We start from the raw sequence: 25,657 nt of genomic DNA on the forward strand, positions 1-25,657 counted from the left end.
CCTTTTGTAGCACCCCCTTCGCTACAAGTGCTATATCTACGCTAAACATCATACTTATAGTAATCCCTGTATTTATAAACATAAATGCACATAATAATTTAACCCATATGCCATATGTATACATAACCCCAACGTCATAACAAGCGTAATGAACCTACATCATCATATATGCACATAAAACACTACAAGTAGTCCATCACTGGTAATCTCCATGCTTACGCTCTCTCTATACAATAAAATATGATCTGTACTCTAACTGACAACGAGGAGAAAACAGCATACTGGCCCGACCTGCCTGAGTATAGCGCGTGGACCTATTCTTCAACAGTCAGACACCTCAAAGTCTATTCCTGAAAGAAAATGTCAGCAGGGGAGTGAGCCCGTCACTCAGTAAGCAAATAACCAGCCCTATCTATATATGTATACCACATATAACCTCAAACAAGATAAATAGGCAAGATGCATAAAACACAACCCAAACAAGATAAATATGCTACACGCATGGAATACAATCAATTTGCTTCCACATAATCATCTTTATTACACCACATGACTATCTCATAACAAGACAATCAATCAAACTCCATTTTTTCCTAGTTTGCTTACCAGAAGGTGATTTGTGTTTTTCCCGACAACTCAATCTCACCGTTATATAAATTTTAGTGAACCCCCTTGATAGCCGGCTCATCAATCTCATTTCGCACATAACATTTTCTTTTCGCACATAGCTGCTTCATTTCGCACATAGCATTTTCTTTTCGTACATAGCACTTTCTTTTCGCACATAGCACTTTTCATATTGCCTTATAGGCTTTTCAACACATCAAGGAGCATTCACACCACAATTATATTCAATTTTCACCACTCCCTCATTTCCACATATCACCATTCTTGTAAGCAACTAGTAACGTAAAATAATATAGCAACATATTCTCATTCCAGACATCCACAATATATCAGACAACGATCATATATTTCAACGCATTTCCTCATTCCACGCATACAATACCGTTAATCAAATCAAATCATCCATCACTCATATACTTTCAGATAAATCAACATCAGCATGAACCACAAATTCAGATAACAGTAAAACCATAAATAAAGAAGACATATATAGATAATACTAATTATTTACTTACCTCGCCCTTACCACGCCTTTATCTATTCAATAGGTAGTGGTTCGGTCTTTTCACTTTACCCCCGTATCCTATAATGAGTTATACCATATACAGTTAATATATCGAGAATATCATAATTTCTTTTAAATATAATATTAAATATTATTCGTACAATTTCTAATAATTCTTTAATATTTCATTTCTATCAAAATACAAATTTTCGTTTTTCCTCTTTATTAATATACCATTTATTAAATATAATTTTTGAAATATTTCTATGAATTTGTTATCAATTTCTCGCTACTATACAATTTAATTACATACAATATGTAGAATTGCATATCTAGTTAACAATTCCGATGGAATCGTATCAATTAGCTATAGCAATATTCAAATCTAATAAATTTAATAATTTAATTAACCAACGATATCATCTTTATATCCGATTTGATATTTAATCCGACACTATTTTAAATAGCCAAACTCGTAAATTATTCCGATTAAATAGTACATCACTTAGTATAAACAATATTTAATAAACGGACTAATTAAATAATATAATTATATAAATTTATAAAAATTAAATTACAATTCGTACCTTTGTTTCTTCCTCTTTCTTTTCGCTGAACTTGTGTGTGTGTGTTATGTGTATATTTGTATGTGTATACAACTACAAAATAAAAGAAAAGAAAAGGAAAGAGAGGGTGAGGCGGTGGCAGGTGGGCCACAGCCCACTCTCATCTCTTTCTCTACTCTTTCATCTATATACATATACATATATATATTATTACTTACATATATATAATAATGTTATTATTTTATTTATTTAATTAAACTTTTCTCAAAATACCATTTACGTCCTTCCTAATTTCTTAATTAATAGAAATTGTCACAAAATATTATAACGAACTCCAATTTAATTCGTTCAAGCTTTATTATATTCTAATTATGGCCCATAATTTATGTACTAATTAACTAAATTTCATAAAAATTTACCAATTAATCTTCCAATTATATATTATAATTTTTGGGGCGTCACACCTTTGGCCACAAACGCCCCTTTTTCGCACACTTAGTGATTCACACACTAAGTTACCCACAACCACGAGCGACAACATATTTAAGGTGGCTTTGGTTCCAGGTGCCAAGGTAAAATGATGGCGGTTGAAGTCCCAACAAGCATGGGAAAACCACAAGAAATGAAGAAGAGAGAGAGCAGAGGAGAAGGTGCTGTAAAATGGGAGAAGAAAATGGACGGTAGAAATGGTAGGGTAAATCACATTTATGTAGTGAGTCAAACCGGGTCGGGTGGCTCGGGTCTTGAGTTGTGGGCTTGGGCCATAAAACCATGAGCCTTTCAAGCGGGTGCATTTGGCCTACCTATTTTTGGTCATGGGCCATCAAAATTTTCCAACAATATTGGTGTCCGAGAAAAAAAATCATAATATCTGATTAGAATAAATATATTCTTAGTTTATGATGACAATTAACTTCGATTCAATGCATGACACAGGGATTACGCTAGTATAGTTTAGATTATAGAACGTTTCTTGAAACTTTAAAGAGACTCACAGAATTATAGTTATTAATTTATTTGGTATGTGGACTTTTACTTGAAAACAAATCAACTACGGATGCGGTTAAGGTTTTTTTACCAAGGAATAAATCGAGAATTTTATCTCGGCACAATTGCACACCAAAAAACCTCAACCACATCAACTACAAAAAGATAGGCTCATAGCAATATATATTTTCAACGGATTTCATGCTTAGTTGCAAAATAGATTAGCCATGGCCTTTTGCAACGGAATGTTGTTCGTTGCTATAGGTGTCACTATTATATAGCAATAATTTTTTTGGTTGTTGCATAATTTTGCCATGATTATTTATCCATTGTAAACTTTCGTTGCAAAATCCGAATCAAAAATTTTGACTTTTCATATTGTGCAAAGATATATTCGTGGCAAAGTTGATGGCCATCTCGTTGCAAAATATTTTTTGTTTACAACAATATTTGCAACGAAGAGTCATTGCAATATTGGAACGTGTTTTTTCCAACAATAGTCCATTGCAAATATTGCAACAAAATATTTTAATATAATTCGTTCCAAAATAATTTTCATTTAAAATGGCATTTGCAACGAAAGTTGTTGCAATACTGCAATGCATTTTTCACAATGATATTACGTAACAAATTTTGCAACGAAATATTTCTAAATCTGTTGCAAAGTCATTTTCGTTTACAAGGACATTTGTAATAGAAGCCATTGCAAAATTGCAATGCATTTTTTTAATGACAATTCGCTGCAAATAGTTTTTCTTTGCAATAACATTTGCAACATAATCATTTTAATTTTTTTCATAATTTTGAAATTTAATATTTAATAATAAAATTATATTTAATTTAAATTTAATAATTTATAAATTCAAATATGATAAATATTTAAGCAAAACTACATATAATAAAGATAATTCAACACGATTCACCAAATAAAAGTGTTAAATATTAAAGTATTCATAATTAAAAAGGGAGATCATGTACATTTTCATGGTCTTGTTTTGCCTGGGCGTGGTTTTTCCCTGCACTGGAATTTGCCATGAAAATTAAAAAAAATTGCAACTCGTTGCAAAGTCGTGGCAAAAGCCATTGTAAATTTGCAGCGGGACGTATCCATTGCAAAAATTCCGTTGCTATAAGATCATTTTTTGTAGTGACACATTTATTAAATATTGCTTTTAAGGGGTTTTATTCAATAAAATTAAATCGAATAAAATTTTAGTAAATCAAAACTTTGACACTCTAAAATACCATACCAAATATCAAACTGAAATAAATTTGTTCAATTTTTATAATTATTGATTTTTTTTTTGAAATTTCAATTTGATCTGTAAAAATAAATTCTTTTACAAAAAATTGTAAAATAGTTAAAACTTAAATATTAAAAATTGTAGTTATATTATTTATTTATTTATTAAGTAAAATAACAAAATACTGTATAAAGCAATTATAGATATAAACATATGTACATAAAATAAAATAAAATATACAAAACTAATATTCATATTCAATATTGAAAATTAAAATCAGATCAAATACAAATTTTCGTAAAAATAAAAGTCAAACACTTGACAATTTTTTTTCAATTTCGCTTAATTTGGTCGGTTGACCAAACCTTGAACACGGACGCTACTTATGTTTGATCAGTAAAATATTTGAAAAAAGAATAATTATTAAAGTCTAATAAGGGAAAAGTATTATTCAGTCCGCTAAGTATGCCTAATTTTAATTTTAGTCCGATAACTATGTCTATTTTTGTTTAGATTCAGTAACTTATGAAATTGCTTATTTTTAGTCCTCTGGCAGATTTTCGTACAATTTTATCCCTAAGAGCGTATATGGACTAAAACTGCCTTTCAAAAATTGCATAGGGGTAAAATTGTTCGAAAATCTGACAGAGGACTAAAAGTAAGTAATTTCGTAAGTTACTGAACCTAAACAAAAATGGACATAATTATCGGACTAAAATTAAAATTAGGCATACTTAACAGTCTAAAATAATACTTTTCCCGTCTAATAATTAATAATTACATTTGACATAATAACTATAAATACTACTCACCAAAAACTAGCAAATAATATTTGGAGTCAGTTAAAAAATACTATGAATAATATAAGATACAGTACTTTCAATGTTGATTAATAGCCATATCACATTTGCCTAAAGAAAACATGGAAGACCTTAGAATTTGTTAGGAAATATTCTTCATACTTATCTACTTTTGTTGGGCAATACTTGAGAAGAAATTATGTGGATGGGATTTTTTTTTTTATTGTAAATCATAATTTATCCCCCATTATATTTAATATATAAAAAAAATTACACACATAATATACGTATATTAAAAAAAACGACCTCGTATGAGATTTAGTATAATTACGAACACCTTCTTGTTATTTAAAAATTTTTAAATACCTCCTGATGCTCAATGAAATTATGTAACCATTGGATGGAGGTATGATATTGTCAACTTTGCTCTTACTGTATTTTTTTTTTAAAAAAAATTAAAACTTTATAAGAAAATCAGACGGGGTGGACGGAAAAATTTAAAAAATTTTCCACTTAGTCTATAAAAGAATTAAAAAAATCTTAAAAATAAATAAAATTATAGTTCTTAAGCCACAACGGCAGTTTGTTTAGTTCAGCACACAAAAAGGGATGAAAGTCCAAAAGAGACTAACAGAGTGGACTAATTGTTATATCGTCGTTAGAAATAAGAAAGTATTGATTATTTTTTTAAAAAAAATAAAAAATATTCATAATTATACAAAATTTTAGGGGTGATCGTATTAATTTATCCGAAAAAATTAGAAGATGGGATACAATTTACAATAAAAAATTCTCCCAAAATTGTGACCGTACATTCAGAGATCAGGTGTGGCCCTGGTCAACTATCATCAGACGTCTGCATTACGTGGCGATCAATTCAACCAATGGCACCGAGTAGTTATATTTGGAAGTCAACCTAGTGGCGGCCCATACTCGCTTAGATTTTGCTTGGAATGTCAGCACACCGTTGATTATTTATTTGGTGAAGTTGCTGTGATGCACACGGACGGCCTTGATGGGCCCAGCCTGTCTGGATGCAAAACTGTTTCCTGTGGGCTAATTGATGCGATCCCACTATGCTAATGCTCAATCAATTTCCTACTTATTACGTAATCTTGACCTAATGTTTGCACTTTAATTTAGATTATTTTTGCATGCCACTCTTTTATTTATATCCAAATTAGGCCTAAGTTTCAAAGAATAAAAGAAAATTTAATAATTGTGACGGCACGTAACTTAATTAAATTAAAAGGATAATTACATCCATTTCATGAGGTTCGGTGTTCAAGATAATTACACTATCCTCTCTTATGGTATGAAAATTAAATTTAGTAGCCGTGCGATTTATTTTCATTTCTTCTTTATTTAAAATCCACTGATTTTGTTGATATTATTAAACAAATGAATGAAAATATATTTTTATCATCAATTGACTTATTACCGACTTATTGCGGGTCAAATAATTTTTTCCGAACTAAACTACCCTTATCACGATGAAGATATACCTCGTCATATACATTAACTTGTGAAAATATATAAAGGTAATTTGATTATAGAATAATTTATTTGACCTTGTACAAATAGGAAATAAGTCAATTAGGGTACATTTGCATTTTTATCCAGTTTTTTTTATTAAATATCAGTAAATTTTGACTAGTAGACGGCCTTATTTGTTACACAAAAATAAATTTTAGAGGTAATAGATGTAATTTTTCAGACCACAGGGGGTCTAAGTGTAATTGCACCAAATCTTAGGGGAAGGGAGCATAACTATCTCTTGTTGTAATTAAACGTATACCTCTTGTGGTTTGAAAGTTTACATTCAGTACTTCTAACGTTTGTCTCTATTTGACAAATTAGCGTGTGACCAAACTACCCACATAAGGGTTAAGATTATTCCTCACATGTATTAGTGTGTGAAAATATAAGAGTAGTTCGATTAATAAAAACTTTGTTTGACCTATATATAATAAATCAGTAATAAATTAATTAGGGATAAATATGAATTTTCATTAATTTTTTTTTTTGCCAATATAAGCAATGAATTTCGACTGATTAATGAATATATTGGTTAGATAAAAATAAACGCCAGGAGTACTAGATGTAATTTTTCAAGCACAAAAAAAATTACATAGAAGAGCGGTGTAATTATCCCTAAATTAAATCAAAATTTTACTTTATCGAGTATATTTTACTTTTTATTGAGGAAATCCAACTTTAGACCTAAATAAAGAAAAATTTAATGAATACGATTGACACGTAACGTACCATATTAAATAAGAATTTTGTGTGATTAATCGAACAAGTATATATATATATATATATATATATACTTTGACTTACCAAAGAATAATAATCACATTTTGTTCGAAAACTTAATTATGATCAGACATATAACTTATCATATTTAAAATCGATGATCTCGTAAGAGATAAGAATTAGGGAGCAATTATTCTTACATTATTTACACATATATATAATGATGAAATGTGAGAACGACAATTAATATATCTTAATATTTTCGACACAAAGTCTTTTAATATAATTAAATGACAGTTATTGTACGATTGCTTGCAACAGGAAAAATAAAAGGGATTGCACCATAAACTCCACCGCGTTGATTAGATAACCTAAATATTAAGCAATACGGCATAAAAAACATAGCTATATTATACTAATATATATAGACAAAATTACATTTTTGATCCTGTAATTTTAGGTCTTTAGCACTTTTGGTCCTGTAGCTCACTCAATTTACACATTTAGTCCTTTTTTTAATGAACTTAGTCCTAAGCATCTCACATTTGGTTATGTTTTGTCAAATTTAGTCATGTGTTGACAATTTAGTTCCTAACGACCTAAGTCAAAAGACAAAAAATGAGACTTATTATAGTTTGAAAAGGATCAAAATTGCCAACATAGGACTGAATTTGTCAAAAGATGAGTAAATGTGAGATGCTCAGGATTAAATTTGTCAAGAAAAAGACTAGATGTATAAATTGAGTAAATTATAGGACCAAAAATATAATTTTGTGTATATGTATATATATAATATTCTAATTGAGGCTGCTACAGCACAGGGAAAACAATAGCGGATACATGAAACCAGTTCAATGCCAATCCACACGTTGGATTTGGCTGGATTAATTTGTCAACGGTTTTGATGACATGAATTTTTCCGAGTGGATTTCTGTCTCTGTCTCATATAAAAACCCGATTTCTCCACATTTCATTTGCATCATGCACCGCTTTGAGCATTCAAGGCAGAGAAAAGCACGACTTAAAGCACAAGAAAAAGGTTGAAGGAGGAAATGAAGCTAATTTGGTCCCCGGAGAGAGCCTTAAAAGCATACCTCGACACTGTAAAATCGGTTAGTATGAACCCAACAGAGGTAGTTTAGTTCGTATGTTGTTCCTTTAAAAGGGAAGGAAACTAAATTGCTGTTAGTTGTTGTGCAGTGTGAGGTTTCCCAAGAACCAAGTGTAGCGGAGGTTGTCTCGGCCATGGCAGCAGGATGGAACGCCGGACTAGTAGTGGAGACGTGGTCGAGGGGCGGTGAGATCGCCACCAGCGTCGGCCTGGCAGTTGCTGCTCACCACACAGGGGGAAAACACATTTGTATAGTTCCTGATGAAGAGTCAAGGGAAGAGTATGCAGAAGGGATGAGACGATTTGGGCGGTCGGCCTGTGAGACGATAGTAGGGGATGCCGAAGAAGCAATGGATGGACTAGAAGGGATTGATTTTCTTGTTGTGGACTGCAAGGGAAACAATGAGTTCGGGAGGGTGATAAGAGCTGCTAAACTAGGCGAAAGAGGGGCTGTTCTGGTGTGCACAAACGCAAGCTCGAGAGCTGGCTCGGATTTCAGGTGGAGTAGCGTGCTGGATGGGAGGTCGAGGGTTGTCCGTTCGGTACTTTTGCCGGTGGGGAAAGGGTTGGATGTAGCTCATGTTGGAGCGACGGGAGGAAGCTCCGGCAGAGAGAAGGGCCGGAGCAGGTGGATAAAACGCATTGATCAGGATTCAGGTGAAGAGTTTGTCATCCGGAAATGATTGTTTTGTCCGTAGAAATGCACGTAGTGGGTTGGAGTTAGACTTAGATGTGACATTTTTTTGTTCTTTTATTGTTGGTTCTGCATATAACTTGTGAAAAATTGTGTATAGATTGATGGGCAGTATTTTGTACTGTAGGTAATACTGGTTCTTGCGAGTAATATGATAGAAGTGAAATCTTGGTGTAGCTACGTATGATTATCACTGAGTGGGTCTCTCTAGTTTCCCTGCATTATCAATGTTTAAAAAGAAAGAAACTAAAATGATTATACTTCAACGAGGCATCATTCTGCTGCCAAAATCTACGGTAAAGTAAAAAGGAGTGTATATATCAAAAAAAGCTCCTCGATTCCGACAAATTCTGCAGTACTTTTTTACATTACAGATCACCCTGAAAACTGAAGGATCAGAAAAAAGAACCATAATTTATAACACAACTATTAAGAGGTACAGGCAAAATTTCTGAAATCAAGAGATTCTTTTTTTCTTAAAAGAAAAAAAATATTCTGGAGCTCGTGGAGTTGGTTATCTAATGACCATAGAGTAAGAAAAGAAGATTTAAGCGCACAATTTTTCTGTTAAACCTAATAAGCTGGAAAATTATATTTGGGGGTCGACACAGAAAATATGAAGAAAGGGACATTTTAGCAGGAGGCGATGACAGTGTAAGCCACAGGCAACATCGAACATGCACGTCACATGAAAGCCACAGGAACAACAAACATGCATTGCACGAAGAAAGGGAAACTCAATTCCTTGACAACAATAATAATAATTGTTTCAAATAGAGGTAATTGTCAACTTATGAAGTAGACAAGGAGTTGAATCTGCCCAAGATGAAGTACATCTAAAGTTTCTTGCTAAGTCAAATACATAACAAGGCTAGTGCAAGAAAGTTTAAAGATCCATCAATTGTGTGTTTCTTCCTTCAGAGAGAAGTTGTGAATTGGTTTTAAAGGCTGGTACAGTTACTTGGCTGTTTGACAGAATCTTGGATTAAGAAACTGCAAAAACGTGGCATGAGACCTGTTGTCAAGAAGAGTAAACTGTGTTTCCTTCAGCATGTAAATGTATTCATAGACTATACTCTTTTGCTCCCACAAGTTAGTCCCAACCATCTCTGCTTCTTCGTAGAGCCTTCTTTTGTGATTGGACTTTTTTCTTGTCCAGTCGTTTTTGCTCAGCAATAGCAGACCTACGAGGCAAGAAATAGAACACCAATATATATTATTGGCTCCAGATTTTCACACAATGGTTTTTTAAAGACAAGATAACGAATTGCTACTATGCTAGAAAAGGACAAATTTGAAAGAAGAAACAGAAGTTGAAAACCCTGGAAAAAATGCATGGCAAAAATTATCTTCACAGCTAAGAGACAAAAAGAAAAAAGAGACAGACACACAAAAACAGAGGCAGAGATGATAAAAGTTGGTGCATAATTTAATTAGATGAGTTTCTTACAACTTGGCAATCCTTTTAACCGTCTCTTCTGAGGGAGGTGGTGGGACATATGAAGCAGCATCAATGATTCCCTGTCTCATTCATCCAAAAATGACGAAAATCACTAGAGAAGTGACTGTACTCAGATACCATCACCTAACCCGGTGACATTCCTATGAGATGGTATAGCCCATATTTTCTAGCCAGAAACTTGACAGAGTAATGCCTTCATTTTACATGTACCTGTAATTTCCCCAAAGCATCTTCAATGTTACCCCTAAAAACAAAAACAACACATAAGCATTTGCTCTAGCACAACAGAAAAGGAAAAGCATAATTAATTAGTGTGAGTGTTCACTTTTGAGTTCTAGTCTTCGTTGAAGAAATTACAATCTCCCCATCTTTGTTGATCCGGTTCTTCTCCTGTTACGGAAAGCACTTTCAATGTATAAACGGTAATGCAACTCAAGTACATGCTTCAAACTTGTAGCAAATGAAGATTGTGATATCCTAAGATGACCTTCATAAACTTGACAACATAAAGGACTAAAAGTAATCATTTCACAGAAAATTAATTATTAAAACCTAGAAAACAATATGAGATTAGGAAGAAGTCTTTGTTTTGCTCATAAATTTGATTCTTGTTTATTGTTAGGGATCTGACAGGCAGGATGGTTGTACTGCTGCATGTACGAGATTGGATGAGGTTCGAATGTCCGTAAGTGACTTCTTTTTAGAAATGATATGGAGTGACAAACTGAAGTGTCAAGGTAACAACCTAATTTTAGTAGTGTCAAAAATCAACCTAGAGTTAGAACATTTTAACAATAAGTACTAATCAGGCTAAAAGCAAAAGATAGCACACCATATTACACAAATAGCTTTAGCCAAATTATTGATGGTTGGATGATTTAAAGGAAAGTTTTGAGATTAGTTTTGAAATAGTCTGTTGGAAAAGGCTGGAAGCATCAAGATGGATAAATGATGCAGGCAGATAAAACCAATACAAACAGGAAGCCCATCAATTTAAGTAAAACTCGGAGCATAAAGAAGAGATGAGTCACCTTCTACTAGCTAACTCAATACCTTTCTGCTAAGGAGTTAGGATATCAGTTGACAGCACAGACAACTTGTTCTGTAATATAATCTTATGATATACAAGCTTTTCCCGTAAACATAAGAGAAAATGAAATCTGTTGCACTTGGATTTTAAGGAATTTATTAAGATGAACAACAATTCTTTACTTCTAATTTCATCTGATCCTACACTCTGAAGGGGGGAAACAATAGTCCCAACATTCTCACACCTATTTCGCCAAGAGTTAGCGAATCATGCAAAAGAAGCAACATATACATCCTCTAGTCAAGTAATATACCAAAGGATACATCTTCCAGTTAAATAATAAACTTGACGCATCATCATGCCAGATTGCATGAAATAGAACATGGCAACAGAAAAAATAATACTTCAAACTAAGCAAACAATAAACAAGTCAGAAAATAAGAAAACAATATCTCACCATTTGCATAATTCTCTCCCTCACTCTTTCACTTAACCAATGCGCATTTTTTACATTAAACCGCATGTCAACCTTGGTGTTCACTGCAGATGAACAAAATGTAATTCGTGCTTTCACCATGCAAAAGCTTAACTGTTAAAATTACAGATATGGTAAAAATGAGGCACCGCACACCTTTGTTGACATTTTGGCCCCCAGGACCACCACTTCTTGCATAGCTTATGGTAACATGGTCTGCAGGCGCAAAACACAACTTGAAGAATGTGCATGTGTTCATTTTTTAAGCCAGAAAAGAAATAGCCTACTCACTCCTTTTGCATACAAGTTTAAGAAAACCATCAAAATAAGAAGGAAACTCCAAAATAGCATCTGCTGAATAGTTAGGCAATATGTAGAACAATATAAAAATCTATTATGATCTCCAAACCACCTCTTCTACAACCTGTTATCCTAAAAGCAACAAAAACAAAAGAAAAAGTATGAACAAAATCTCCTTAAACTGAAGCACTTAATTAAGATAGAGAATCGGTCAGTCTGAAGAATAATTTCACGGACTGAGTTTCTTAGGAGCCAATAGTTGCCAAGTCACAAAGCCTAGATATCATGCAATAGATTATTAAACAATAAAAGAAATGCTCATAATAGTTGTTATAGATAATATACAAAAAAGAAAATGAATAAGATCCAATTTTCATTCTAAAGGATCAACAATGTATAGGAGAAACTTCTAGAATTCCAGATTTCGGCTCGAGATCTTCTATGGACAAAATTTACATATACCAACAGAGAGGAAAATATTGTAGGAATAAAACATCATAAGGAACAACCATTTTAAACAGCAACAAAGGGCCTACGGACCTTAAGAAGTGCAATGAGACTATGACTGGCAATTGTATATGAAATTGAAAAGGAAGAGTGAAAACAATGTGTAAATTTTAGCAGGCAAATACGAAGAACATCCTGAAATCAAGCATCCCAATTAATGGAAGAAGCACAGAACAAATGGATCATGTAAAACTTTTTCGATGTAACAAGAATAAGGTAACAACCAATGATGTTACTCAAAAATGATACGGGCCATCAGAAAATACTTTTTGTTTAAATGAAGAATCCTAACATAGCTCAGAAGAGACAGATCGCTAGTGCCTAAAAAGTAAATTTGTTGCTGGTAACCATTGTTAGAACTTTAGAAGCTACATCAACAATTTATTGCTGGGAACAGATACAAAATTTATTGGAGCTCTAGCAAAGAAACATACTAGGTGCTGCTCAAATTTATACACTATACTACGTTACTGTAGTTGGCAACTGTATTGACTACTACAAATAGCATTTGTGCACAGCAAACACTGTTTGGTGCACATAATGAAAAATGAAACTAAATCAATGGTTGTCTCACAGGAAGAAGAGCAATCTGAGCAAAAATGAGCCAAATAATGCATCAAGGTCCTCAATGTTTTCTACAAAATCCTTATATTACTCAATGAGCTTAGCTTGCACAGTGAATCCATAAGATTTCATTACCAGTACTTTCAAACCCCAAGGAAAATTTCAGTTCCGCCACCTGATCAACATTTTAACAGTGCAGTATTGGACCCCTAAAAGTTGGTTCACGGAATTGTTCAGTAAGAACTCCAATTAAATTTAAGTATCTAAAATTCCATTCCAAAACTTCAATTTGGTAGCAGTGTTAATGCTAATCATAATCAAATTCAACATCCAATAAGACACAGTACTTCAATAACACAGCTGAATCTAGCTTCATAAACTCACAATCAACCGTTAGTGTCTAATGGATATATAGAGTCAGAACCATCACCATAACCAAAAACCAAAAGTTCCTCTTGCTCAAACACAAGTAGAACAAAATAATTCCCCAAGATAAAACTTTACCGAGAGTTATTTTGGGAATGGGCTCAGCACCACCTCCAGCAGCTTTATATCGCTCCTCGGCCTCATTCACCAGCCGCTGAACCTCAGCAAGCCGAGCCGGAGACTTTTTATCCTCGCCGCCAGATTTCGTCGCGGCCCACCGCACAACACAACGTTCAATCGGCAGATGGGCGCCACCGAAACCAGTGAGCGGCAGAGTAGTACGAAAGAAACGAACGGGTATGTGGGAATGAAGCGTGGGCATGAATATCGATCGACCAAGCATCATCGTACCACCAACAGCTTTCATGGCTGCCATTATGAAGTTCCGATTACTATTAAAAACAGGAAAAATGAATTCATTCGATTCAAAGAACAAAAAACTGTAAGGAAATAGTAGCCACAAATTGAGTGAAAAAAAAGTTAAAATCAGTTGGAAGCCACTCCTTATCAGTTATCAGAGCCAAGTTTCCATCCTGAGATCTTTGGGTTATGGGCCCACCACACTTTGTCTGTGCCACTCTGATTTTGTTGAAAGGGAAAAGGATTACAAGTTTTTAATTGTTTACCACGATGGGCCGGGGAAGACGGTTGGACTCACTCTGTCTCGTGCACCGTTTGGTAAGTCCGGCCTAGGCAGCATAGCTCATTAAATGTCGCGTGTAGGTTCGGCCTACCCCTATCTCAATTTCTTTTTAATAAATTAAATTAAAAAAATGACGAGCAAAACATTGTATCTCGATTTCTTATCATTCACTATTTGGCTCCTTTGTGTACCACATATGGCACGAGCACAATCTTCAATGATTTGATGGAGAAATACGCGGGGCACCTTCCGTAGGAAAACTTATTATTGAAGATGTCCGACAACGGATATTTAGTGTTGATTTACCTCATTCTATTAGTGCTCGTGCACTTTTTCGTTTATGGCGGATCCCTTGTCTATCGAGGTGACTGCCTAACCTTTCATATTGTATTGTATCAATGTATTACCATTTATTTAATAAAATTTAATTAATATTTATAAATAGTGGATCAGAGCTAGAGAAATGGTGAACGTAGGGAAGGAGAAACTATTGCTGTTGAAGGTTCGGGTATTGAAAGGATCGCATATGATGTATCAGGAAATGGAAAGAGTGGCACTGGATCTATGATTTTGCAACTCCACAACTCCGATCATCCAGGCATGAACCTAATTTCCACGCCTTTGGATGGTAAAAACTACCTTGCTTGGAGTGGAGCAGTTCGACGAGCTTTATGTGCAAAGTCGAAGCTAGAATTCATCATCGGCACTTGTGTGAAGCCTGTAGGAGATTCATAACTGGTAGAGCAGTGGATTTGTGTAGATAGTACAGTCACTTTGTGGCTGGTTAATGCGACGAAGAGCCTATGGAATGCGCTCATGAATTGATGTCAACTTGAAGTTTATGGGTCGAACTTGAACAACGGTATGGCAAATGTAATGGACCTCTCTCGTACCAACAGCAACGAGAGATCTCTTCAGTAGCGCAAGGAGATATGTCAGTAAGTGACAATTACAATAAAATCAAATTACTATGGGATGAATTAGTGTTGTTGACACGTTTGCTTGAGTGCACATGTGGTCGTGAATGCACTTTTGGACTTGATTGAGCAAAATCATTTGATGCAATTCCTTATAGGTTTAACTGATAAATTTGACCAGTGCTAGAAGCCAGATTCTTGTTATGGATCATTTACCAAGTGTGAACAAAGAATACTCAATTGTACTTCAAGTGGAAAAACATCGACAAGAGCATATGAACTTGAATTAATTGCAAGAAGGTGTAGCTCTATCTGCTGGAATTTGAGAGAAGGAAAGATAATGTACCGAAAGGAGGGAACTATAAGAAGAAGGCTAGGAAAGATAAAAGGAACTTGAGGTGTGAGAATTTTGATAAGGCTTGTCATGGCATACGGAGTACCGAATTTGTACAGAGAGCTACAAGATCAAAGGCCGAAGACTCAGTGATATACAGTGATGAGAAGACGGAGAACAAGGAATGACAGATTGAGGATAAAATTTATGGGTCTGAGGTTGTAATGGAAGTCATGAAGATGCTTGTAGGTGTGTGATTCAATTAAAATATAACACAGTATGCTTTGTTGATCATGCAGTGCTGCTTTGAGCTCTGTACCTTGGGGAGCTAAGCTATGAACTTGTGCATTCGGATATATCGAAAATTTTGTATGAAAAGGCAACTATTCTCTATCATCGTGAATATAGAAAAGTTGTCCTATGGTTATATGTGACAAATATGAGAGTATCCTTTGGAGCATTAGAAAATGATACATGTCAGCTCGAAAAACTTATATAAAAGGTTAATTACGCCTAGCCCATTTTCAAAACAGCAAAATTACACTTAACTTTGAAGATTACAGCTAAGCATTGTCTGAAAATGCCCCAATTTTATATCTGAAAGAGATGAATTTGTAATGCTCGTATAGTTAAAAAGATGTCTTTCTAGGATTATTTTTTCTTCTTTTCCTTTATTCAATATTTTGAGATAATGCCTGGAGGATTTGATCATGAGGATCTTTATACTTTTAAGATGGATAGATAGAACTAGGCCTTCTAGGCTTTATTAAGTTTATTGCCAATGACTTGTAAGGCAGTAGTAAAGCAAGCTTTCCGGTTACCATCTTAGAAACCATCAAAATGTTTCTCTTTAGTAATTGCTTTCTAGACATTTCTTTTTTATATATTTCAATTATGCAACACTAGATGAAGGGCTTGCATAAAACATTTTAATGCGAGAATGGATGAAAATATATATAGAAAGATAAAAACCCCAGAAAATGGCTACTTTCCCCATCTCCAGTAGCTACTTCCAATATTACTTTGCCCCCTTTGAACTATATGAACATGATGCTGATGCTACAACAAGTTGCAAAACATTTTCAACTGACCGGTTGGAGGGGTAGAAAACTGGGTGATTCCAATTTTTTACCGACTTTTTCTGTTTCTCTCTCTTTCTTATTGCTGTATTTTACATTCTAATTTTCGCTTTACCTTTTGGCAGCCATACTACCAGAAGATGATCTTGCTCAGCCTGTTCAGGTGCCTAAGGATAAGATTCTTGGTGACATTCTCCCCACTGGATTTGATGAAAAATCTTGCCTTAGTAGGTATCAGTCACTCTTATATCGCTGAGGAGTACCCCGAAAAGCTTCCCCCCACCTCATATCCATGTTACGAAGCTATGAAGCTCTGCATAAGAAATGTGGACCCTACACAGCTTTGTGCAATAAAACCATGGAAGATCTTAAATCGGGCAGATACTTGAGCATATCTGACTGTAAATACCTTGTTTGGATATCCTTTAGTGGTCTGGGGAACAGGATTTTGACACTTGCTTCAGCTTTCCTTTATGCTCTTCTCACTGACCGGGTCCTTCTTGTTGATCCTGGAATTGACATTCCAGATCTTTTCTGCGAGCCATTTCCAGATGTCTCTTGGTTGCTTCCCTTGGATTTCCCATTGACTAGCCAGTTTAATGGCTTTAACCAGAAATCACGACAGAGTTAATGGAATTTGCTGAAGAGCAACTCCGTAGGTAATATAACTGGTTCAGCACCACAACCGTATGTCTATCTCCATCTGGTTCATGATTATGACGACCACGATAAACTTTTCTTCTGCGATCAAGATCAATCATATCTGCAGAAGATACCATGGCTGATAATGAAGACTGATAAAACTATTTCATCCCCTCCCTCTTTTTGATCCACTCATTTGAGCAAGAGTTGCATAATCTCTTCCCGGATAAGGAAACTGTTTTCCACCTCTTGGGGCGGTATCTGTTCCATCCTACAAATTCAGTGTGGGGGTTATAAGCAGATACTATGAAGCTTATTTATCTAAGGCTGATGTAAAAGTTGGAATCCAAATAAGGGTATTTGATATAGAAACTGGTCCATTTAAACATGTCCTGGATCAGATTTTATCTTGTACCATGAAGGAAGGTATACTACCACAAATTAATGAGCAGGAACCGATCATTAAACCTTCCGGAAAGCAGAAGACTGTATCTGTCCTGATGACGTCTTTAAGCGGCGGTTACTTTGAGGAAGTTAGAGACTTGTACTGGGAACATCCAACTGTGACAGGAGATGTGATTGAAGTTTACCAGCCAAGTCATGAAGGCCATCAACAAACCGAGAAGCAAAATCACAATAGAAAGGCATGGGCAGAAATGTATCTACTTAGCTTAACGGATAAACTGGCAACAAGTTCTTGGTCGACTTTTGGTTATGTGGCTCAAGGTCTTGGAAACCTGAAGCCATGGATACTCTACAAGCCTGAAAATCGGACGGCACCAGACCCACCATGTCGGCGTGCAGCGTCGATGGAGCCATGCTTCCATGCTCCTCCTTTCTATGATTGCAAGTTGAGGAGAGGTGTGGATACAGGTGCTCTTGTTCCTCATGTTAAGCATTGTGAGGATATGAGCTGGGGTCTTAAGCTGGTTGAAACAATGTAGTAAACTCTGAACCATTAATGCTTGCTTTTTCCCCCACGCATTCGGGTAAAGGTGATACATTCTTCGTAAGTATCCAAAAATGGTCAAACATACTAGGTTGTCTGTGGCGTACATGTTTCGTCTATATCAAGGCTTTGGCCCACAAGTGGTTATAATGGACATTGTCTGGAGGGTCCAACTGTTGTAGAATTCTTCCATTGTAATATATCTTTAAGAATCCGTGGCTTCATAATTCATTTCTTAAACAAATTTAGCCTTCTTATCACTAGAAATATGCTGGTATAAGTTAAGCTTTCAAGCTCTACAGCCTTACAATGTGGCATTAGTTTCTAAAGTATATCAGATTTCTCAGGTTGCTGTGGAAGACCCTTGTTTTGCTTGCTCTCTTTTCTAATTGTCTGATCCTGAACTATTATGTTTGAATAACCAACCAAAGTTATAACTAGCCAAGGTTGTAAGATTAACCCATCCTCGTAGCTTCTTTACGGTCCTGGACTGGTACTCATGATTGCCAGTAGTTGGAGTGCAACCAGCCAAGAACAGTTAGATCATCCTTTCAATTGAACAATAATTTCTAAGACCACCATATCTGGATTTCAACTGTTACACCTCTTGGTAGCTTTTCTTTATTTTTCGTGTATGGTCCCAGAACCATGGTGGTCCACAGAGCATAGAGCACACACTAACCCCAAGATGTTACAGCATTTGAACTGATAGAACCATCCAAATTCACAATAAATGAGAACTCTAACACGCAATGATACACTCTGAAGGCTGATTACTTACAATACATCAAAGCCTTGGCTAAAGATGATTTGTATGCATAGGGCAGAGAGGCTGAAGCACGACATGAATGTCTAAATTTAAAAGACCTCTATCACAGGTCTGCTTCTCATTCAACCAGCAGGGTGAACAACCATAATAGAATTAGATACGCAAAATTACATTATACGCATGATTAGTGAGAAAATTAACTTCATGCGTCTCCAATTTTGCCGGAAGGTTTAATCATAGGAAATAAGGCTTCTTTCAACTTAATGCCTTCCATTTGATAATTTATTCTCTGGTGGAAATTTGAGGGACGTGGGATTTGCAATCTGGGATGATTTTTAGCAAAAGGCAGACACCCAAGAGTTACACGGTTGACATACATTAACATAGAACGTGCATCTTTTAAGGAAAAACATCATCCAACCATTGATCTAGAAGGTGAAGTCATTGCTGGGTTCCATAAATATGCTATCGTTTTTTGTAGGCAACATGTGATTCAGCTCCACATATAAGATCAAGTTTCTCAGTTCTTCCTTCCTTCAGACAAGATAATGTGGTATCCATGCCTGAATTTGTCAATAGAAAAATAAAATTAGTATTATTCAAACTGTTATAAGGTACCATGTGGCAAATATCATCATGTGTGGTGAGAAAGAACTGGGGATACTATAAACTCACGTTGATTTAAATGGTGCACTAGTCACCCCAACAGGTGTGTTAAATGCGACCTCCTGGAAAGGGCCGGCCATCTTACCACGCGGAAACCATCCTAGATCTCCACCTTTCTTCCCTGATGGACATTCTGAATATTCCGCAGCTAACTGAAGAAGACAAACAAAGAAAAAAGGATAGAAACTAGACCTCATATTTCAAGCAATAAATGCCTCGTATGCATCTAAGTATTACAGAACTTTAACATCCATCATTTAAAGTGTCTATAGAAAGTATGAGGTCCTTGTTATGTGATTGCTTGAATATAAACTAAAGTGCGTAGTTTTACTTTAAAACTGCAGATGCAAATTACTACCAATTGGTTTGCTCTTCCTACATACTGAAAGCAAGAGATAAGATCGAATATCAATACCTTAGCAAACTCAGCTGGTGGAACCTTGTCTCCATTACTGAGCCAACCATCCTGTAGCTTCTTATAGGCTTCATTAATCTTGCCTTGCTTCTCGCACAAGATATGCCTAGCTAATAAAGGTTAAAAGGTAGATAGGAATTATTAGTACCCAATTAGGTGACAATGCATATAATATCACAAATCTCAAATAATGTACAGGTTTCATTGAACAAAGGTGTGATGGGTAGAAACCTTTGACATATGTGCAAGTCCCTAGACCATCTCCCTTCCCTCCTTTTCCTTTACCCTTTGATCCACCGTCATCACCTCCCCCTGCTGGTTGTTTTCCCTTGCCTTTCCCCGCTGAATCCTTAGGCTTGGAGTCCTTTCCCATTACTGTAAAAAGGTATAGAAATAGCATAACGAGATGGCCCGGAAGATGAAAGGATAAATGAAGGATAGACTAACATTTGCTTTATTTCTAAGATTCAATATACAAGTTCAACTTCAATCATTTCACAACTGGGTGATTGGAAGCAACGTTTTGCTGATCCTTCTCAGGTTTATCTATCTGAAAGATTTTCACAAATAACATAGGGCAATGATTCTGATCCTAAAATATATAAAGAATACGAGATTATAGCCAAGTTAGCTTGAACAGACGCTTCAACATTGCTCACCAATTAAATCATAACTTTAATCATAATCATTAACTTTAAAAACTGTTTTAGAATTATAAACTAGACATAATAAGCTTTGCAAGGGTGTATGCTTTCTGTTTCAGATTATAGGAATTAATTTTATTAAAATCCATCTTTGCCATTTACTAGATTTTCCTTGACAGCATCTCTGTCTCAAATCATAAATTTGTTTCAAGCAAAAATACAATTGATAAATGTGCCATTTTTACATCAAATATTCTCATGTATCTCTAGTTTCATTTACAACAAGAATCATACTAATTGGATTTATATATAATTAGTTATTCAAGTTTTAGTACAATCTGATTTACAGTGTTATAAATTCGTGGACATAATATTTGAAATTCTCTCGAAACTTATATACTCTTTAAAAAATTGCAATATTTTCAGAATATAATCCCCTATATGTCTGGTTTCAATTTACGAAAGAATCATACAAATTAAACCATTATAACTCAGGTTACAAGGTTTTAAGTACACCTTGTCTGATTTATTGCAGAAACAGGGCAATAGAAAGTTATCTCCAAGTTACCCATTAAAACGAATGATTCAGCTCTTGCTCAAAACCATAAAGTTTCAGTAGACATTCTGAAGTTTTCACAGAAATAAGAACTAGCAAATTTGAACTAGTATATCTCAAGATAATCACGATTTACAGAGGCTGATCGAAATAGGGTTTCTCCCGATGCCGTTCTTCTATTTTAATCAATTTATTCCCTTCAATATCAATTCACACCCAGCTCCTACATGAATTTACCCAAGGAAAATGAAAAAGACTTACCAAATCAGTTATAGAAATTGTTTGAGCACCCCCAGAGTTCTTCCTCTTCTCTTCTCTGATCTTCTCTTCTCTCTCTCCGTCGCCTCTCTCTTTTCCCTTCTTCTTTTGGCTTCTAGACCATTCATTTATACAGCTAGTAGGAGAGTATATATATATATATTAATATAAATTGTATTTGTTCCCCCTCATCTTTCAAATTTTCATTTTTACCCCCACAAATTTCTATTGTTCAAATTTTCACTCACTCCAACAAAATTTCAATTAAACACTAAATATTATACACATTATCATACCATTGTTATGCTAATAAACGGTAATTATGTTTTAATGTGTGAGGATGTTAGAGAAAAGGTATACTCCTCATTAATCCTCTACCCTCTTCCGTGCTAGAAAGGAACAACACCATATAAACTACTTCAACAAACTGTGTGATCTGCCACAAAATATGAGAAATCCACTTCAAAAAATTCAATCTTCAATAGAAAAAATGAGATAACCTCTTGCAAAAATCTCAACAACCCATGTCTCCAAACTCAAATCCAAGATCAAGATGCCGACTTTCGAGATCCTACTAATATTTCCTTCATTTTTTCTTGATTCTTCCTTCCAGAAGGGAGGAGGTATGAAAAGATTCTGAAAGAAAATGGAGGAGAGAATGAGAAACTACAATAGGTAGGGAATAGGGGAGCTAATGGTAAATTGGCAGCTAAAATTTGTCGGAAAAAAGACAGGGCATAGGCCATCGAATAAAAGTGCAACCCAAGTGGTCGGCATTTATGTAGGCGAATAAAGGGCTCATTAATTTGGATGGTTAAAGCCGGAGTGGTCATTAGTAAACAAGACCATAATACATAACTTAATAAACAACGAGTTCGTTCAAAACAAAGGTAGATGGGCCACTGGGTCGGATTGATTGTTATTTCCACTTAAGTCACCTCTTGTAAATATGGCATTGTTGTGTTGTTTAAAAGTAATTTTTTTATCGTAAGATTTTTGTTAAATTTTTATCTTAGTTTATATTTTGCTTTTAGTACCTTATCATTTTTTGTGGTTATTTTAGCTTTTTTAGTTAAAAGCTAAGTTTTTTAATCAAAATGTTATTTAAGTAATTTGTCACTCGTAAATATTTGAAGACCCTTCTATATACTGACATTCTCTATGTCACAAAAAATACAAATCTTCAAATCATAGTCTTCTTTGTCACTTGACCAATGGAGAATATTAAAATTTCAAATGGTTCTTTATTGTCGTTGTCTGAATCAAATAATGGTTGTTTGAATTTGTTTCTCTCACGTCCCACGTCTTTTTTCTTTGATCTAACCCAATCTTTTTCATATTTATAAACTGTATGGATTTTGAAGTTTATTTGCTTCTTTTGGTGGTCATCGTTTCACCTATATTAAAATATTTTTCAGTAGATATTGAAGACATTAGCGATGTTAATAGATCATGTGCAATAGCAGAAAGGATTGAACATTTCAAAATATCAAATTCATCATGATCAGTTTCTAATGGTGGGTTTCCAACATCCCAAAACATCGGATCTATCTTGACCAGTTTCTAATGGTTGTTGTAAATAATGCATTCATTCATACTAGTGGGGCTTAACTCAGTTGGCGAAACTGAGACCTCATTACAGTAGTAGTTATTGGTTAGTCGTACATATGTGATATAAATATTGATGTATATTGACTTTTGATGATTAAAATTCATAATGCAATTGTAACCGATTAGTTCATTAAAAACAGATATTAATTCATATGACATCATATGTATAGTTGTTTTAGTTTTCTTTAATGCATTTAAATTAGCAAAAGTTCTTAATGCTCGACTTGAGATGTAGATACATAAGAAAATTCATGTGTGTGAGATGAATAAGATGAATGTAGCTGGCATATGCCATCTTTCTTCCAAAATAGTGCCACCCCCATCTTAGTTGTCCATTGACCGCACACAGACCTAAAAGACAGCAAAATTATTCCTAATCCACTCAAAGCAACATTGACCACGCTTGATCTCTATCAGAAACATGAATAGTAGATCTTAAACTCAAAGAGTCTCTCCAAGCTTACGGACTATCCAGGCTGTTCATAAAAACCCGATAATTCCAAACTAATGCATTCATTGCTCTTGGCAGCCTTCACCAATGTAGAAATAATAAGACTATCATCACATATATACTCCCAACTCCCCCTACACCACCTTCTCCTCTCTTACCCGTTATAACTGTTAGTCCATCCCTTCTACTTAATCCTATCCCCCTCCTCCGTGGCCTATTGCCTCTCTTATTGCGAAGTCCACTATGAAATTGGATGGAGATAGACACAAATTGAACAACCCCTTTGCCAGAGCTCTAAGATTAGACTGATTGGGGCCACGATAACGATGATGATATTGGCCAACCATCCCACTGTTTGGCCCCACCCATAACCACGCGGTCCATGAGTGAATGAGGTAAAAGACGGTTGGACTTTGATGCCGCTTTTTCCCTACTTCATGAGATTTCGTGGTTGGATGAGGGCAGTTCTGAGATAGGAGCATAACTTCCTAGGTCGAGACGGCCGAGATACGTAGTAGGTGATAGCGTGAGTTATCTAAGATATGTGGTTGGGGGCACTGCTGACTTGGGTATGGGCGGTCTAGTAAGTGAGGTGGGATGGGCTGTCTGTGGTATGGGCTAAAGACAAGAGGATGAACGAGCTGGATTGTGATTGGGTTCGGGAGTAGGCTCAGATTTAGTGATGGTCTGGGTAGGGATATGGCCTGATAGGCCAATGTTCTAATAGGCTGAGTAGTTAATGTATGCTCTCTACTAGACAAGTTAGATGAGTCATGTCTAAACTTAGTGGGCCGATTGGGCTCAAGTCCCTGGTCGGACAAAATGTCACTAGGTCCTCCAATTTGGATCAAAGGAAGTTTCGCAATTTGATCCGTGTTGACCACTTAGGTTGCCACCCCATATGAATCCCCATAATTGTCCCTTAGCCTTTCCGTTAGCCCAACAGGTTTCTTCCTAAGAACCTATAGCCTTTCAGCTGTTGTCTCTCCCATGATTTCTCATGCACCCAGGTCTTTAGCCCTAAACCCCCCTATGACTCCCTTTTTCAAGAATTGGGTTTCTCCTCCTCCAGCCGGAGCTCCCTCTAACCCTCCCCATTCTCCGTCAGTTTGCCCTGCCCCTCTAGGGATCCACCAACACCACATCTACCACCATTCGCCAGCCCTCGTCCCGTATAAAAAATTGAGCTCGCCTACCTTCATCATGGGTCTTGCATCCACAAATCATCTAGAGCTTTCGTTTAGTCGCCAGGGCCCCTAATGCCATTCATATAGTGCATTCCCTCGTTATGTGACCCAATGTTCCACAAGTGTAGCAAAAATTCGGTAAGCATTCGTAAGTCAACAATACCGTGATCTCTTTTCCCTAAAAATGTACCTTCATGACTCTCTTCAACAGTTGGCGAACATCAAGTGCTACCATAATCCCGCACACTTGAGGCCTACATAGCCTGGATGTTTGCAAGGTCTGAGTCCACATACCTGCCCAACTGTTGTCCTAGCAATTCATCCACCTCGTCATTCATTAAGCGAATTCGCAAACCATGGACATTGTATTAAGAATAACCGCGTTATGATCGAACGTCTAAGGACCACCTCTAGGAGCTCTATCTCGATCCACTTCATGGTTGAACCGCAGTAGAAACCTGTTTCCCTAAAGTACTTTAAGGTCCAACCCTCTCGCCGACAGAACCACATTAGTCAAAGTCATTCTCAGCACATCTAGTGGAACAACCCAAGGTGTTACAGCCAACCTACAAGTACAAGCACCTCTTGATTGAACCCCCCCCCCCAGCAGACTTGCACCGATAGAGTCAACCCCATTCCTTCTGGTTTGATAGTCTGAACGACTTCCCCAGAGGAAAGACACACAAACCCAGAGGATAAAATACATACCACTCCCCTGTGATATCCAAAATGAGAAAATTACCTCCTTGTAAAAATAAATAATACCAAACCTCCCTATATTTTTTAAAATTGAGCAAATTACCCCCCTCACGCGATTCGTGAAGTGCACGTGCTTTTTTTTTTTAATTTCTTATTTTTTAATTTAAATTAATTTTATAACATTATTTGAGAACCGTTGAATTTGATTTGAATCTAAAGTCCAAATTAACTAGTAGATCAATGGCCCGAATTTTATTTTAATTCAAATCAACGGTCTGGA

At 35.6% G+C, this 25,657-nt stretch overlaps 3 protein-coding genes, 1 long non-coding RNA gene and 1 pseudogene across 8 annotated transcripts; 2 read left to right on the forward strand and 3 right to left on the reverse strand.

The window, feature by feature from the left end:
• Nucleotides 1-85: 85 nt before the first annotated feature.
• Nucleotides 86-1,878, reverse strand: LOC105155565 (uncharacterized). The gene is made up of 3 exons (XR_847315.2): nucleotides 1,720-1,878; nucleotides 1,143-1,210; nucleotides 86-350 (listed from the first exon to the last, which is right to left on the reverse strand). It is a non-coding gene; the product is annotated as an uncharacterized LOC105155565 (long non-coding RNA).
• A 6,065-nt stretch (nucleotides 1,879-7,943) lies between these two features.
• Nucleotides 7,944-8,969, forward strand: LOC105155573 (uncharacterized). Its single transcript, XM_011071466.3, has 2 exons — nucleotides 7,944-8,100; nucleotides 8,189-8,969. Exons 1-2 carry the CDS (start codon nucleotides 8,041-8,043, stop codon nucleotides 8,780-8,782), a joined length of 654 nt encoding a protein of 217 aa, XP_011069768.1. The 5' UTR covers nucleotides 7,944-8,040; the 3' UTR covers nucleotides 8,783-8,969.
• Nucleotides 8,970-9,510: 541 nt separating this feature from the next.
• On the reverse strand, nucleotides 9,511-14,260 carry LOC105155582 (uncharacterized). Of its 4 annotated transcripts, none has more exons than XM_020693026.2 (8): nucleotides 14,184-14,260; nucleotides 13,636-13,926; nucleotides 11,917-11,976; nucleotides 11,743-11,825; nucleotides 10,581-10,645; nucleotides 10,466-10,499; nucleotides 10,244-10,314; nucleotides 9,511-9,977 (listed from the first exon to the last, which is right to left on the reverse strand). In XM_020693026.2, the coding sequence occupies exons 2-8, from the start codon at nucleotides 13,922-13,924 to the stop codon at nucleotides 9,887-9,889; spliced, it is 693 nt and encodes a 230-aa protein (XP_020548685.1). In that variant the 5' UTR covers nucleotides 13,925-13,926; nucleotides 14,184-14,260; the 3' UTR covers nucleotides 9,511-9,886. The 4 variants fall into 4 exon arrangements, with proteins under 4 accessions (XP_020548685.1, XP_020548683.1, XP_011069788.1 ...); XM_020693024.2 differs by having other exon boundaries at nucleotides 14,059-14,197; XM_011071486.3 differs by lacking the exon at nucleotides 14,184-14,260 and having other exon boundaries at nucleotides 9,511-9,786; nucleotides 9,870-9,977; nucleotides 13,636-14,170.
• Nucleotides 14,261-14,616: 356 nt separating this feature from the next.
• On the forward strand, nucleotides 14,617-18,389 carry LOC105155599 (galactoside 2-alpha-L-fucosyltransferase-like; annotated as a pseudogene). Its single transcript, XR_016065237.1, has 2 exons — nucleotides 14,617-15,700; nucleotides 16,656-18,389. The product of XR_016065237.1 is annotated as a galactoside 2-alpha-L-fucosyltransferase-like (transcript).
• Nucleotides 18,390-19,205: 816 nt separating this feature from the next.
• LOC105155607 (FKBP-like peptidyl-prolyl cis-trans isomerase family protein) lies at nucleotides 19,206-21,584 on the reverse strand. Its single transcript, XM_011071504.3, has 5 exons — nucleotides 21,433-21,584; nucleotides 20,203-20,346; nucleotides 19,972-20,081; nucleotides 19,566-19,708; nucleotides 19,206-19,453 (listed from the first exon to the last, which is right to left on the reverse strand). The coding sequence occupies exons 2-5, from the start codon at nucleotides 20,342-20,344 to the stop codon at nucleotides 19,411-19,413; spliced, it is 438 nt and encodes a 145-aa protein (XP_011069806.1). The 5' UTR covers nucleotides 20,345-20,346; nucleotides 21,433-21,584; the 3' UTR covers nucleotides 19,206-19,410.
• Between the last annotated feature and the right edge of the window lie 4,073 nt (nucleotides 21,585-25,657).

Source organism: Sesamum indicum, linkage group LG1 (genome assembly GCF_026168435.1).
Source record: "Sesamum indicum cultivar Baizhima isolate 11 linkage group LG1, ASM2616843v1, whole genome shotgun sequence".
In the NCBI taxonomy this organism is placed as follows: Eukaryota; Viridiplantae; Streptophyta; class Magnoliopsida; order Lamiales; family Pedaliaceae; genus Sesamum; species Sesamum indicum.